At 39.7% G+C, this 16691-nt stretch overlaps 2 protein-coding genes across 2 annotated transcripts in view; one reads left to right on the forward strand and one right to left on the reverse strand.

Moving 5' to 3' along the window:
- The first annotated feature begins 148 nt into the window (after window positions 1-148).
- On the forward strand, window positions 149-2708 carry mrpl17 (mitochondrial ribosomal protein L17). Its single transcript, XM_056381568.1, has 4 exons — window positions 149-269; window positions 387-579; window positions 2058-2126; window positions 2237-2708. Exons 2-4 carry the CDS (start codon window positions 406-408, stop codon window positions 2489-2491), a joined length of 498 nt encoding a protein of 165 aa, XP_056237543.1. The 5' UTR covers window positions 149-269; window positions 387-405; the 3' UTR covers window positions 2492-2708.
- A 2264-nt stretch (window positions 2709-4972) lies between these two features.
- tmem145 (transmembrane protein 145) overlaps window positions 4973-16691 on the reverse strand; it is a 38714-nt gene continuing 26995 nt past the window's right edge. The window contains exons 9-15 of the mRNA XM_056381554.1: window positions 16535-16615; window positions 16078-16156; window positions 14412-14505; window positions 11833-12005; window positions 10945-11065; window positions 10411-10599; window positions 4973-7565 (exon numbers count right to left, since the gene is read on the reverse strand). Of these exons, the coding sequence (XP_056237529.1) occupies window positions 7329-7565; window positions 10411-10599; window positions 10945-11065; window positions 11833-12005; window positions 14412-14505; window positions 16078-16156; window positions 16535-16615 (974 nt within the window). The 3' untranslated portion in view covers window positions 4973-7328. The remainder of the gene's footprint in view (window positions 7566-10410; window positions 10600-10944; window positions 11066-11832; window positions 12006-14411; window positions 14506-16077; window positions 16157-16534; window positions 16616-16691) is intronic.

The following is a 16691-nucleotide window of genomic DNA, read 5'->3' on the forward strand; positions in this document are numbered from 1 at the left end:
ACCTTGTATTTGATTATAACCAAACAATGTCTCAAAGATATACAGACAAAAGTAACCCTGTATCACTTTTTTCTTTTTATAATAGCAATAAAAATTATATTTTGCTTTGGTGCTTCGTTTTCACCGCTTCTGGCTGCAGTGAGTTAAGCGGAACCTTTGCTCTCGTGTTCCATCGAAAAGTCGGACAAATTTTCCGACGCACCACCAATGTCAAACTCAGCGCTCTTCGCATTGACATAAGCGACCTGAGGACTTGTTCTTACCCAGAGGTAACTGCTCTATTGTCTACACATAGGTCTGTTTTAATAAGTTATACGCTTCGCTTCAAACCCATTCACCTGTATAACTAGTTTGGTTTTCCGTGTGTTTGTCGCGGACTCTCGCAGGCGAATCTAACCGGACAAGATGCGCCTCACGCTACAAATGTTGATCTCGCACGGCCGGGTGGCCCGGAAGATGGGTCTGGGTCCGCAGTCCCGGATCAACATGCTGCGGAACATCTTGACAGGACTGGTCCGACATGAGAGGATAGAAACCACGCTGGCGAGAGCAGATGAAGTCCGCTTCTACGCCGAAAAGGTAACAAGCTTTCATGTAAGCTAATGTCACAGTATGTAACCAGTTCTAATGAGATAAATGAAAATAGCACAAATTTAACATAAAATACATATTTGGTTCTTAAATATAGTTGTTGTGAAGGATCAATATCAGCCACCAGACATCCGGAGAAGGTTTTGTCCATAGAGGTTTAGAGTGGAGCAAGAAAACTAACAGAATTTCAGAATAGAAGTATGTGAGTTAATGGCTGAGTAATTCAGTATTTCACTACAATAATTTCAATAAAACCGTAGCATGATTTAATGTTAAAGTTATAGTTATTTTTATGTGTACGTTTAATTAGAAAATAAACATAAAAGACATACAAATTAACTGAATAATTAAATTCCTAAAAAAGGATAAAGTAGATTATCTGAGTAGACAGCATTGCCCTTTCTACAATTCCAGACTTTAACTGCTCTGATAAAAGACAACTGGGTCTTCATCAACTGATGTAATTCTGCCAACTTCAAGGTCAAGTCAGTGAAATTTGTATAAAAATCAAAAACAATTTACAATACAACCTTTTCATATACACAAAATATTGTTGCCTGTTTAAAGTCAAGTAAAATTCAAGAGTTTTAGCCCAATGCAGGCATCCTCTCCACTTTTCCTTTTATGAAACTAAATATTGAACAGGATGTTCACATACCTAGCTCTCTGCCAAGATGAACGTAGACTCCGGAACGTCATCCATACGTTTCTGAAGAGTTGTCGTGAATGCCGGTTTAATAACTGTGGAAAGCATATATTCCCGTCAGCACAGCTGGGTGTCTGGGTATCTTGCTCGTAGGCTAAACCAAAGCTAATTCGTTTGCTGGCTATTTAGCTAGTTAACAAGCTAAGCTAACAAGCCAGGTATAGGTAGCACAGACGCCAAAACCTGCTAATTAAAATAAAACTAACACTTCACTTACCTCTAAAAACAGGAGCACAGACTTCCTCACGTTTCAATTCTCGTCAAATAGCAGCACAGCAAGCCATATTATTGTCTAATATTTCCATGAAAAGTCCTCCATAAGGCACCTACACCACAAACACGGCTTAGCTGAGGTGACTCCGAACAGACACCTGGCGGACTGTGATGGCACCCACCTGTGACTCTAAGCGGCGTCCCCCTTAATTGTGCGTAACTTTAAATCAAGAATAAAATATAAACGGCTACGTTATATAAAAATTCACCACTCTTACAGTTGTCATTAAGGTGAAAATTACCTTGTTTTGTTTTTTTTCGCACCAGGCTGTAAACGTGTTTATTTCTGCTTTGAATTTGGGCATTTTAAGATGGAGTCTATGCTGATTGACTCGCTTTTGGAGCCAGCCTCAAGTGGCCATTGGAGGAATTGATTTTGCTCCGTCCCAAAAAGTTCACCTCAACATTTAACTTACAATATATTTAGATTTTTCTTCCTCTTTTTTCCACTGACTGTGTTTTTTTTGTTTTGTTTTGTTTTTTCTAGCTGGTTGACTATGCCAAAAAGGGAGACACTGATGAGAAGGCGATGAAAATGGCCAGTTTTTGGCTAACGGTACGTGTCTGCAGCTTCTCAACTTAGTGAAGTTACAAGCTGTGTCGTCGTGAATGTAAAACAGTTGATGTGCACTTGCCATTTAGCTTGAGTCTGTTTCTTCTCATCAGGAAAAGGATCTGGTCCCAAAGCTCTTCAAGGTCCTTGCTCCACGGTTTGAGACCCAGTCCAATGGCTACACACGGATGGCACGCATTCCCAACAGACAGAACCTGGACAGAGCAAAGATGGCCGTCCTGGAGTACAAAGGCAACCCCTTCCCGCCTCTCTATCCTGTCAAAAAGGAGAATGAACTGACTCTCATCAACCAGCTGCTCAAAGGCTACAGAGAGGAAAGGGCACAACAGTTAGCTGCAAAATCGTAATTCATACCACGGTGTTGGATAAATGGTCGCTGAACGCTGATGGTTGGATGCTGAAATGCCCTGAAGAGTCACTTGCAGATTGTGGCCTATAGAGACTGATGCATTTCTTCACCAAAAGAACAGTTCAAAACCTACAGTGTCAACTGCGGCCAGGAACATTTCTGTATGAGATGATTTCTGATTGGATATGATTAATAAATGTGATTCATGAACAGAAGTAAGAGATTTTCACTTTGTCTTTGAAGACTAAACTATCCAGGTTTGTCCTGTTGGCCATGTGAGGTTTGGCTAAGGGCTCATTCGTGCTCCCTTTACATGTGAAAATAGATACATCCATTTCAAATGATGTAGTCGTCACTACCCACATACTTCCAATGTGGGAATTAAGACAGCATGATGTTAACCAATACATCCACTACAGGGCAGCTGAGAGTCAAACAATTCAGACAACAACAAACAGGATGACGGAGGAGGAGGTCATAATAATGTAGTTGTTAAGAAAGAGGCAAAAGTAGAGGCAGCTTTATAGACGGTAGTCGTCTGTGGGACCATTAAATACATTGCATAATGTCTCCTCTAAAAGTTCTGCCATTAAGAAAATAAAATAAATATAAATAGTCATGTCTCACTTCGAACTATTGGCTACACTCCCCCACCATTTCCAGTGGCACTGCTGCGTTTCATCCGTGTCTGTATGTTTTCAGAAAATGAAGATGAAATGAATGCAGAGTACGGACAGAAAGTACCATCTGTATCCGTATGACATTGAGCATAAATGAGCCTTAACAGTGGAGATAAACAGCACCAATATTTACATCTGCTGGAAACTATAAATGTTTTGGTCAGTTCAGAAAGAATTAAAGTTAGCAAAAGCAGAACAGAGGTGTTATTAATAACATTAACAAGTGTCCCAGTAAGTCATGTCAGTGTGACAGTGAGTCAGCACGCACAATCCCAGCACCCACAATCCCAGCACCCTGAAACTGTGGTTAAGTGTGATTTAACGATCATTTATTTTATTATTTACATTTTTCTATTTACAAACTTCCTCTTGCCATTTTCAAAAAGTTTCTTCCTGCAAACCAGTACAAAAAAGTGAAATAAGTTGCACCAGTTTTGGAAAGTTTGTATTTAATTTTGAACAAGTATCAAATTAACTCTTGGAATATTTTTCCCAGACTACAGCTTATGCTTCAGTTTGTACATAGAATGAAAATTAAAAAAAAACAGCACAAACACCTTGTTACAGAACTCACAGCACACAGTTTGACTTGCAGCAGAAAAATCACAGGTGTACCTTATAACATTAACGATGGCTCCACTGCAGGCGTACATGCAAACCTTATTAACTACACCTGTGCTGTTCCCTCAGAACAGTATCTGTATCTGCAGGTCTTGAAATTGAATTGCGGCCCTTCAAAAAAATCCCATAAAAGATATTAAAGTCTTAAATTTAATTTACAAAGGTCTTAAATATTTTCCTTGCCTGCCATAGACAGTAACATTAACTTTTTGTGTATCTGGTATCGGGCTGTCAGTAGACATTATACACCTCCTAACTGAGAGTGGGATTGTTGTGACAGTGAATGGTGCTGCAGGAGGCTGTTTACTGTCACTACTGCTAAACACAGTAGCTAGGAAGCCCATTGACTCTTAATAGGCAAGTGACAATTGCAGCAAAATCTTTAATTATTTCCTTATTAATTAATCCATTCATGAATTGTATGCTATTTATCTAGGTTCAGGTCATGTTAATTAATTAATTATAGTACAAGGAATTATTGTTTTATACAGCTGGGAATGTAGTGTTTTCCTAAAAAGTCTTGAACACTGCAGAAACCTTTTATGACAAGTCTGTGTCTGCAGTGAAAAAGGTCTATTATGATGCACTATATTGTACAATATCTTTGTTATTTTGACATCCTGCTGGACAAATACTAGAATGCCTAACAATATAATGTATTAATCACAAGCCAAGCCTCAAAACTGAAGGACTGTTGTGTTGGATTTGATTAAATTAGATGTAAAAGAACTTGGTGGATAGAATATTTAATGACCTCATCACAAAATAACTCCTGAAGTGAACATGACAAATTGTTACCAAACAATGTAAGAAGCTTAAATTTTCCTTTCAAAGACTGTGGTAGCGATTAGGCTGAAAGCCATTTGTAAATTTAGACCTTTACTGGAGAACAGGTACAGACAGGAACAGTTTGTTGTGACTCTGCACTTCAGCAGCCACAGACTGGGGTACTGGCCATGACTGAAATAATTAGGCTAGCCTACATCAGATTGTGACCAGCCTGGAGTCTGTCCCTGTGGTGTTATACTTTAATGGACTCTTGTAATGAGAACAGATTCAAAATATGATTTACAGATATTAGATTTACCCCTTTGGACACATGCCCTTGCCGTAACTGGAACTCAAACACTCTCGCTTATTAACGCAGGAGCCAAATAATACACACACCCACCAAGGCCTCTAATAAAACCATATTTTTTTTATTTTGGCAAAAAGTGTATATGTACAGCGTATTTAGAATTGTCATTTGACACCATTAAAATGCATCTGAACAGTGCTTCAGTGATGTGCTCTTAACCAGATCGCTCTGAGTAGCCTAAAAGCTGTGCTGTTTTCTGTCATGCATACATAATCTCTTTTCTTCGAGTTCTCTCCCCTAAGTGTGTGTCTCAGTCCTGTAATTTAATGTCAATATACGCAAGGTTGAAGCAGTGATGCAGTATCAGTAAGCCTGTCGGTTAGTCGAGTCATCCAGTGTCTGTTCAGTCAAGTCATGGCAACCGTAGCAACAGGCAACAGCAGACAAAATGGCAGACATGCCAAATATAAACCAGACACATAATCAGAAATAACGACTAATACTCTAATTCAAGTATCATTCTGTTTCACAGACTAAGTTACACCTCTGACTACACTCTTACAAGTTACACACCACAGTCCTAACATCCTAAAGTACTCCATTACAGCAAGATTGCCACTGATAAATCCGTGACTATTAGCCGAGAACCACCAATTTTATGAGTCTGAAATAAACGAATGGTCAATATAAAATGGCTGAATTTCTTAGTCTCCATTCACTGATTTTTTTTTTTCTTCAGTTCCTGAATTGCTGGAAGCTGGTGGTGAACTCAGTTTCAATGGCATTCTTACATGAATTATCAACTTCTGTAATTCAATGTTAAATTACGTTGTCTAAGCATGATACGTTTTTGCTAAAATGTCCGGACAGTCGATGACATTTTCAGACCGTATTTACAGGTGTATGCATCTGGAATACTACTCGATGTGGTGTGAATACAGGTTTCAAAGCAGTCTTATAAGGTGACATCATCACGAATAAACAGACTAAGACCAGGAACATTAAAGTGCTCCATGCAGGACAGACGAAATGTTCAGTTGTGTTGATGTTTTCACAGTTCATCTACAAGGCTTTTTTTCAGTCCTAGTTCAATGTTAGGGGATACAAAAGTAGTAATATTTGTTCAGCTTTTCGTATGGTTTAAATATTCAGGTGTGAAAAGCAGACAAATACAATATTTATGTTTCAGGTACTAGACAGGGGTGAGGATGAAGTTACTTTTATTTAAAAAGAAGAAGCCATCTGCCCTTTAATCATGGATGTGTTAAAGATGGAGGCCGAAGACAGTTTTACAAAGGTGTACTATAGTATTCCAGTAACTTGAAAATCACCCCTGTCCTTGTGCTGTATTGCATCAGTACATTCACCAACGTCTACATACACAGAAATGACATTTTTGAGCAGGCATATTCTGCACTCGCCTAAATCCAATATAGTAAAATACTGGTTTTCACGTAGTGTTTCAGAGAGCACAAGAGGGCTTTGTTTGGAATAACAATTAACAGAATTTATCCTGTCAAAAATATACTAAAGCCTATTGTATGTATTTACAAAAGTATAGATTTCAATACACACAATAAGCGAATATTGTATGATCACATGGAGTACATATATCAGCTTTTTGGACAGGAAATACAATACAAACATGCGTGTTTTACGAGTACCTAGAAGTGCCCACAGTAAACGTGACATTTTTACATTTACACATCAGCATATCAATCCAGAATAACCAGCTGCAATGAAGGCATAGTAGAATATAAATTAACCCAACAAACTCCATATAGAGTAAATATCTATGCTTTATCAAAATGTGCCAAACATAAAAAAAGTCTCTTTTTTTTCTAACATGAATTTGATAAATGGAATGAAATGGGATTTTTCATTGGTCACAGCACCAACTGGAATTTAATGATGTGGAAACAAACCATAAAAACAAATTTCCTTTTTTGAAATAAAACTATATATAGTGGTAGCTTTCTCCAGTTTTAGCTATTTACAAACTCTTCCAAGCACACCATCACTGCCTCATGAATTTTTGAATAAAAGTATTTCAAGAATTTTGTTCATTTCCGCATCGTGCACAGCTATCATTCTATTGCTCTGGCTACATCCACTTTGTCATCTTTCTCCCTGTGTGCCTTTTACTGGTCAGCATCAAATATTTATTGCTTCTTTATTCTTTAACAAGCTCAGCACTTCTATCTCTCAGCCATTTCCCCCATTCGGGTTATTTCCATTCACAGGTGAAAAGGGACCGTTTAGGGATTCACTTTTCTGATCATTTCTCTTCTTCGTCCTTCCAAACTTTTTTTTGGCTGTCCCTTTTGTCTTTAAACAGTGACACCTTGACTTCCACTCTTCCTTTACTTATTAATTGTATTGTCATTCTGTCCATTCCCTCCGTGCCTTCCCCCATCTCCCTCTGTCCTGACCTCTGTCCCATCTTTCTCTCCATCTCATGCCTTCGTTCCGAACCCTCCTCCTCCTCCTCCGCTCTGCATGCTGAAATATTCGGTGAATGAGGGGAGCCGGGGCGGCAGCGGGGGTGAGCGTGTGGCTGGGCGGGGCGGTATCGGAGGTGGGGGCAATATCGATGTCAAGTCAGCAGCAGTGGTGATGATCTTCTGCTCACTGTTCCTCGGCACCTCCGGTCCTTTACAGGCCACCATCTCCTCCACTGTCTTCACTGGATCCTGGAAGGAAGAAGATGATAGTTTTGCACTTTTGACCTGGTCTCATCCTCAGGATGTGGATTACGGCAATGTGTTGCACTGGCCAGAAAGTGGGGCCTTGTAGACACTGTGTCAGTAACACCATCCTATAGGTCACATTTTGACAGCTTCCTGTGCTCAGTCATGCCGCCATGGTTATATAGGTCGGGGTAAATTACGCATGTACTGGGTTTCCTGACCTCCAGGCTTCAACTGGTTCATTTACTTACTTAACTCTCCACAAACTACTGTTCAATCATTCATGTCGGCCTGGAGGAGATGGTTGAAATAATTAAAGATATTATGAAGGACATTTTTTACATCATTCAACAATATGCAAATGTATACAAAATCTAGTCCTGTTTTCAATATATTCATTATTCATTAATATGGCAATTATTTTCTTAATGAATCTACTAACTGTTTGGTCTGCAAAACATCAGAAAACAGTGAAAACTGCTCATCAAATTTTCCCTAACGCTCAAGGTCACATCATCACATGTACTGTTTTCTGCAACAGTCGGACATTTAATCTAGTATAATGTATTACAATGAAAAGAAGCAAGTGGTACATATTAAGGCTGGAAACATCAAATGTATTATATATTGTTTTGAGAATGACTTAAATAATTAAACAGCATTCAAAATATTTGCAAATTAATTTCCCGTTGATCAACTAATTGACCAGCCATCGACTGTTAGAACCCCCAGACTCTGGAATACTCGAGGAGATCAGGCGTGCTGAACCTCTGCCCCAGTTTAAATCACTGCTCAAAACAACTTGTATCAAGCTGCTTTTAATTCTCAACTTTGATGCTTTTATCCTTGGTTTTTTATCCTCTTTCTTTTGTCTGTTTGTTTGATTGATTTTATTGTTTTGTACATACAGATTTGTCATTCTCCCTTTTATTCTTAGCCTTGCTAATTGACACTTTGTCTCTTTTCCTCATGTCTTTCATTGTGTTGCTCTGTTTTTATGTATGTACAGGATGCATATATATAGAAGTGCTATATGAATAAAATTATTATTGCACTATTACTCCACTACAGAAATCACATAAATTATTCAAAAAGCTTTATCGCTAAATAATGAAATGTGTTCTACTGTTGCAGTAAATGAGATCAAACCTTTCATGTGTATAAAACCAATAATTTAGTAACTAGTTTAGTTCACTTTTAACTACATCTTGCTTTGCATCATTCATTTGGTCAACAGTAATTGCTAAATAGTCAACATGACATGATTACTTAATTGCAGTATAATATAAGACATTTGATAAATAATAATGGAATTACCCCTAGCCCCTGTTTTCTGTGCGGAAATTAGAAACACATTCCTCCTAACGATTGGGATTGTTCTTTAAAATCTATATCTCAGTTGTCAGGGCTTGTTATGAGGCACATTTGTTGTTGTTTTTTGTTTTTAATTTCTTTGCCTTTGATGTGCTGCAAACCGTGAGTTTCACTATAACCTGCAGTTACTGGACCCCTTTAACCTAGATGTTTTGATACTAAACTCAGTATTTTATACTTACAGAACCTTACCCATGTTGGAAAACAAATGATAAATGTTTTACTTTGCATTTGTCAATTTGGCTTGAGACCACATCATAGCACAGACACTGCTGCGATAACCTCAGAATTTACCCTTCAGGCCAATTTCTTTGTTCTTTCCCCAAAATAACCCTGGTCCAATAGACTCACTGCGTCAGTGCCAGTACTCGACTGCTACTACATTTCCTTCACTTAAATAAAGACAAGACAGGGAACATTCTGTTCAACACCAAGGAGGAGAGACTCTTATTTCCCACCTTGAGTTCAGGGCTGTAAAAGACGAAAGGCCAAGTTTAAAATGATGTTTTTTTGTTGTTTTTTTAAGCAGCCGCACTAATGCCTCGTCTTGCTAGTGTCTTCCAATTAGACGTCGGCAGTGAATGCATCAATTCTGCTGCCAGATTTCTAACAAGAACCAAGACAACCAAGCACATGACTACTATTTACATTGGCTTTCACTTAGTCTGAGAATCAATTTCTGAGTACTAGACATAATGGATTAGGAACAGCAGAACCATCTTCCACCAGCCACTTTCAAATGTAAATTAAAAACTTGTTTTCTCCACAGCACTTTTATTTTATTACATCTTGGTCTATTTATTACTGCTATGTAACTTCATACATTTTTATTGTCCTTAAGTTTAAATGCTGTTTTTGAAAGGTGATGGGCATGTAAACTGGTCTTTACGACCCTTCTTGTTGCATTACCCCTGCTAGTTTCTGCACATTGTATCAGTGTAGTTGAATATCCAGAGATGATCTTCTTTCATTCATTTCTGTTCAGCAACTTGCACAGATTTGAAAGTTCCCCAAGCTAGACAATTCATCACGGCAAACACGACGTCTTAATTTGGTCTTGTCAAAGTTTCTATTTAATGGTTATTTCGTTGTGCCTACTGTCATTCATCTGACACCCACAGGAAGAGATGGAAGTTTCCGCCAAGAAATATTCCCTATAAACATGCCTCCTTACAAACTGCGTTGTTACACTGATACCTTCTAATTTGCGGCTTTGTTAGATGAGACAGCAGGTAATTTCAAGCTAGGTTTGACACAGGGAAGTTTAAATTTTAAAAGCAACAAAAAATTTGTACAACCGGAATCTAATTACATAGAGCAAGCACTGCAAACTGATTAGGGGGAAGCATAAACTGAACATAGATGAACACAGTACATGAGCTATAATTCTCATTCTCGATTCTCAGTTCAACGGCTTCAACCTAGGATATCTACCATGCATCCAAACATGTGTGCACATTCAGGTTCGACTCACTGATTGGATGGAGAAAAGTTCAGTGAAGTTAGGTTGAGAGTCTCCCAGGAAGGAGCTGTTTCCGTAAGCGTGATGGGGGAAGCTCTCAGCCCCCTCGCCCCCTTTTGGACTGGACAGCAGGATCCCAATCTGGGATGTCCGAACATGATATGGGAAGTTCTTATTGGCTGCTGAAGGGCGTGTGATAACCTAAGGGAAAAAGGATAAAAAGACACGATGACTTCTTATATATAATCTATGTCTATACAGTATAAATAGAATCTAACACATTGCCAGAGCATATGAGGTCCAGGTAAGAAGCGGGAATTACAATGCATGCATTGAGCAGGAATATAAAAGGAAATTTGCGTGAGCAGTACAGCCCATTAGTAAAGAACAATGTGTCGAAGGTGAGGAAGGGCTAGATAATGATGTGTGGAGGAGACAATCAGCATGAGGCAGTCATGACTCAAGGATAGTGAATAATGTATGACTGACAGTGGCAATAATGACTCCTGAATAATGTGAACTATGTAGAAGTGCAAGGGTACGAACGAGGAAGACGATGTGAGCGTAGAGGTGGATGCCGAGCTGAATGCCGTTGACGATCTTCTCCCGGGCCCAACGAGGAATCCCATAGTTGGCAATCAGGGCCATAACGGGCACTGCAAAAAACCTGAGGAAGACAAGTGTGCAGATTTAAGATAACAATGCGGGGAAAACTTATTAAAAAGGAAATGACGAAAATAGAGTTTGGTGGTGAAAGACAGAGAGCAGACAAAAGTAGAAGCTGATTTAGAGCACGGAGAGAGATAAAGATAGGAGGAGAGGAGAGGCGTAGATAATGAGGCGGGAGATAGTCGTAGCAATGAGAGAGTAATACAGAGATAATATTAGTCTTTGTAATCTACCCTTCATTTCAAGCTCATGCTATTATACACAGAGAGTGAAAGGCAGAAAGGCTGAGCAGTGTATGAAGAAGGGTTTTTTTCCGGCTTGTGTAAAGGAAAAACACTACTTTCCAGTACAAAGCTTTAAACTATTATGCACCCATAAATGGCAGCATAAATTATTCTAATAGAAGAGATCTCATCAGCTGAGTAAAAATAGATATTTTCCTCTAAAAATCATTCACTCAAGTACAATTATCTACAATGTGAGTAGAGCACAGAGGTTGGGCACACAGTGTTTTAGACGGCTAGAGTAAAATAAACAACTTTTCATTCCAAAAGCATTAGCTATCTCATGCACATTTTTTTTTTTTTTTTTTACAAAGCAGCATAAATTATTCAAATTGAAGAGACCTCAAACAGAGGAAATGTGTATCTTTGTACTCCTGCAATCTCAGGCTCAGGTGCTATTATCCACAGCGAGGGCAGAGTGAGGGAGGGGTGTAGGGGTGGGGGGGGTGTGTGGGTGTGGAGGGGGGTAAGCAGGTCTCACCATAGTGTGTATGTGGTGAAGAAAGGGACGTAGAAAGGCTGTTTCTCTGGGTAGTGTTTCAGAGAGACCAGCACGGCGTAGCAGAACCACACGTAGGCCAGCAGCTGCAGGCCCATCAGTCCGTAACCTGCAGGGCTGTCGTAGGCATACAACACTTCACCTGGGTCAAAGAACTGCCACAGGGAAATGAGAAGTCAAGCCAAAATTAATACACACACACAAACACAAACACACACGCACTAAACAAGCTAAACTTTTACACAAAGTAGAAAAGAAAGGTCTATCTGCTTGGCTTCACGTTGTAGTCTGTGTCCTAATTACTGAGATAGATTGCTCATGGTTCGGCTGATGCGCTGTGATGACAGAGCCAAAGCTCAGCTTGTAGCATTCTGTGCGAGTCTTTGACATTGACACTTCTTCTCCACAACTAGGTCATCGTGTGTGTGTGTGTGTGTGTGTGTGTGTGTGTGTGTGTGAGTGCGTGTGTGTGTGTGTGTGTGTGTGTGTGTGTGTGTGTGTGTGTGTGTCACGTGTGCATGCATCTGCGGATGCTAGATTGCATTTTACAGTCCAGTGACTGGATAGCGTTGGCCATACAGGGTTACCCTTGCTACATAATGCATAGGTCTGACTGCTTGGCATGGAGCTTCTTGGGATCCAACCAGGCAACCAGAGCCTGTCGGATTCTCGACTGCAGGCCCTGGACCACGAACACTCTTCATTTCACTCCCAATTGTAACCTAGTTTGGCATATTTTTAGCTGGAGCTCCCCTGAGTTTTGAGCTCTTTAATAGCAGGGACCATGTAAGAGGGCAGGCGGCAGATAAATTACACTGCTTCAGATCCACATATTGCAGTGAGAGAGATGGCTATAGGCTCCAGCATTAAATATAGCACAGATACTTCCACTGCACTATTCCCACTGGGTCATTACCATGCTGTATTCAAAGACTGTAATCCACTGTCCCTAAATGTGCCATCATTACATCTGACTGTGCTGAAGCCTCTGCAGTATGCAGAGATGTATGTAGCTGTACCACTCCTGAGGCTGTTATTAATTCATAAGCTCATATGCTCAACATCATAGCTGCTGAAATCTGTTTCCGTCTTCACGCACACACAACATAGAGACAACAGTTTCACTTTCCACTCCAAGGAAACCTTAAAGAAACAATTACTGATCTAAGATTCATTATCTCAGGTGGAGGAGTAAGTAGTGCAGTTCTCTTTTGTTGTGTTTGTTGTTGGGAGTCGCCTGTTTGTTCCTGTCAGGATCCGTAATTTGTAACTCATCAAGGAGTTTCTATATATTTTTTTGTAAAATGGACTTTATGCATATTCATAATTAGCAATGTATCAGTGTAATGGGTGACTTGACAGAAAAAGCTATTACAGCCCACGTTGATCTGTGCGCCCAACTCTCCCATGAATATTTATGAGGTTATTAAAAAAGCAGAGGAGAGCAATAATACAATATGAGTGCAGACACTGTGTCCAGCATTGTCAATCAGGAAGCTTGAACCCAGTCATCTCGGGCATAATTCAGATGCTGCTTTCAAATCACATCTGAAGAGGCAGAACTTGGAAGTGTTGACATGTTTTACTAGCTGAGATATGAATTTAAACTGCAAAGCAACTGAGCTGCAGCAGACTTCGCTGTTGGTGACTAGTGTACAGACGATTTTATTAGTGTGAAAATTAGGGCTGCCCCTAGATTATTTTCACTGCTTATAATTCTGGCAATTATTTTCCCAAATTAACCAATTCATCTTTGTCTATAAAGTGTCAGACAATAAAGAAAAATGCCAATCACAGTTTCCCAGAGTCCAAGATGATGTCTTCATATTGTTCTGTTTGTTCAGTGTTTCAAAAAAGATATATTTTTCATTTTTCACAATATACACAGAAAAGCAGTAAAACGTCACATTTGAGAAGCTGCCGTCAGTGAATGTTTGGCATTAAAGAAAAATTGATAATCAAAAGTGTTGACTATTAATTTTCAGCTCTAGTGAAAAGAAAAGTTCATTTAGATTTTCCATTCATCAATTCCCTGCCATCTGTAATACCTCAAAATTCTAGTTCACACATTTAGGCATTTCATTTCCAAGCTGGCACCTCATACTTACAGAAAATCCTACATAACAACTCTTGTGGTTGTTAGTGAGGAAAGTGAAGGATGGGTGATGGGTGTTGATTAGAGCTGAAGTAGTCAAGTAAATCGATCAACACATTTTATATGAATTTGATAATTGATGAATATTTTAAATCATTTATTCTCTTGTAGGATCAATTGTTAAAATAATTTAATAAAAATACCAAACACTGTCTTGTTACTGCTTCTCAAATACGTTTTTCTGTTTTATATATTTCTAAATTGAATATCTTTGGATTTTGGACTGTTGTACAATTTAAAAAGGCATCAGATGTAATTGATTTAAAATTTTCAATTTTTTTCCATGAAAAAAAAAAAATAAAAAAAAAAAATCAATAGATTAATCAATAATAGAGATAATTACTACTTGCTGCCCCAGTGTTGACTATATTGCAGTGCGGAGAATGTATTGCGCGTATGTGTGTACCTCAGCTTCGTAGATGAAGAGGATGACGTAGGTGATTGTGTAGACTGTCATATAGATGCTCAGCTTCACCGAGCCACTGTGACTGATCCTCGCCCTGACACGTGGATAAACCAAGAGGGTCAGAGGTCGCACACAAGTCAGAAGATATAGAAGATAAGAAAGAAACAAACACACACACACTTGATTGAGATACACATATGGGTGGGAAGGATGCAGGTGCGCAGTGAAACGCACACAAACTCACACACGCATGCACACACACACACACGCACGCACATACACACACAGAAAAACTACCATTTGGCTCTTTACACTGAAGCAAAGTCAGTTTAATCTAAAAGCAGCTATGCAACAGCACAAAGGACTGGTGTGCTCAATTCTGAGCTGTATAAATATAAAATGGCTGCGGACTCACGGACGCGGCAGACTGTGAAAAAGACTGTCCGCCCTCACGAAAGCAGAAATTAATGCTTCTTTATTTGCAGTCAACAAACAGAAGCATTTCAGCGCTAAGCCTTCATCAGCATTTCAAACATCCTTTTGCTCAGAGTAATTCATCACCATTCACACCAGAGACACATATCAAAGTTGTTGGATAGTTATCTCAAAACTGTCAACTTATCAGTCACTGCAGATAAACAGCCATGTTTTAAGCTTGATGGTAATGCGGTTTTGAGTTCATTCACTGGGGTTTTAAGAGGGTTTAATAAGTACAAGAGCTCACAGAGTCTTCTGAACCCCAAGGATGATGTAATCCTAGAGTCGAAAAAGCCATCTTAAATCTTGCAAGATCAGTTTTCACTTCATGAGTTCAGTCTGGAAAATATCCACACTGATTCCACTGAACCTAAAGCAGGACCAATCTTCAAACTATGAGCTGTAGTTTAGGTGATGACTCACCACCACTTAAGCTCAAAATCCCTCTGAACTGCAATTTAACAAGCTGTTGATTGTGCACTGCGAGGCCCTTTCCTCACATAAAACTGACTCCGAAAGCGACTTCTGGGGATATATTGGCAGAAAATTTAAACAACATTTCAAGAGCAGCTGGTATGTTTTTCCAAGTCTGACAACTAGAATTTGAAGCTGGCAATGGAAAATTAGAAAAGGCAATGACAAGCCAGGTGAGTGTGGGGGCATTCATCCAGTCACGTGTAAGATGGATACACGTTGATGTTCCAGCTATGGAGAGCACTCGTGCAGTATCTGAAAGGCCTGTCCCAAGCAAATGTTCACAAAGCTTTACAGGAAAAGAAGTGAGTGAATCAAAAAAAAAAAACTGTCAGCTGGGTTCTTGAGGCAAAGGTCACCCTTCAACTACACATAAAAACACAACATGAAGTTCACACCAGAGCAGCATCCATCTATCACATCCCCCAGATGCATCATGCTTTCATCCACACTATCCGAGCCAGCGTACTAACTGACTTTTTGACTGACACCTAACATTGTCATGAGATGAGATAGTGTTATGACTGTGACAGCGAGGCCTGACAGTGAGAGACAGTGGCAGCATAAACACATCCCGCAACAAGGTGAGAGGGCTTTCACAAACAGAGATACATATAGGGCTCAAACAAAATACATGTACACACACACACACACACACACACACACACACACACACACACACATATAAGCTGCATAAAAACTGAAAACCCCCCACCTGGTGACAGTGAAACCTTTGCCCAACAATATGAGCATCAGAAGGAACACCAAGAAACTGACGGAGAACAGTAATTTCCCTGGAGACAGACAGAGATGGAGAGAGACAGAAAGTGAGAAAGAAGACAGAGGGGGTAATTAGGTTGTGGTTTCCGAATCTGTAATATCAGAGGGGAAAGATAAAATCAGGTCACCACACACACACACATATGCGTGCACACACACGCGCACACACACATACATGGTCACACAAAATCATGCATGATCTTGTCAAACCAGCTATTACAGCTCTTCACTTGCACACGCATCCATTATCGACCACTCGTTCATTCTGATCGGGCTGAGTGATTTTTCAGCGCAGAGGCAGTGTGAGTCAGTCAATCAGTCAGTTAACCAGTCAATCAGTCAGTCAGCCAGCCAGTCAGTCAGTCGGTCGCCAATGCAGGAGAAGAACTCACCGAGTATTTTCAGGCTACCGTTGCCAACTCCATCTCTCGCATACAGGCCCCAGTAGACACAATGGAACAACAGGCTGAGCACTGTCAAATGGAAAAGATGGCAGGAGGAGAGAAACGGGGAAATAAGAGAAGGGGAGGGGAGAGGAGGGGAGGAAAG

The sequence above is a fragment of the Seriola aureovittata genome, chromosome 7 (genome assembly GCF_021018895.1).
Source record: "Seriola aureovittata isolate HTS-2021-v1 ecotype China chromosome 7, ASM2101889v1, whole genome shotgun sequence".
In the NCBI taxonomy this organism is placed as follows: domain Eukaryota; kingdom Metazoa; phylum Chordata; class Actinopteri; order Carangiformes; family Carangidae; genus Seriola; species Seriola aureovittata.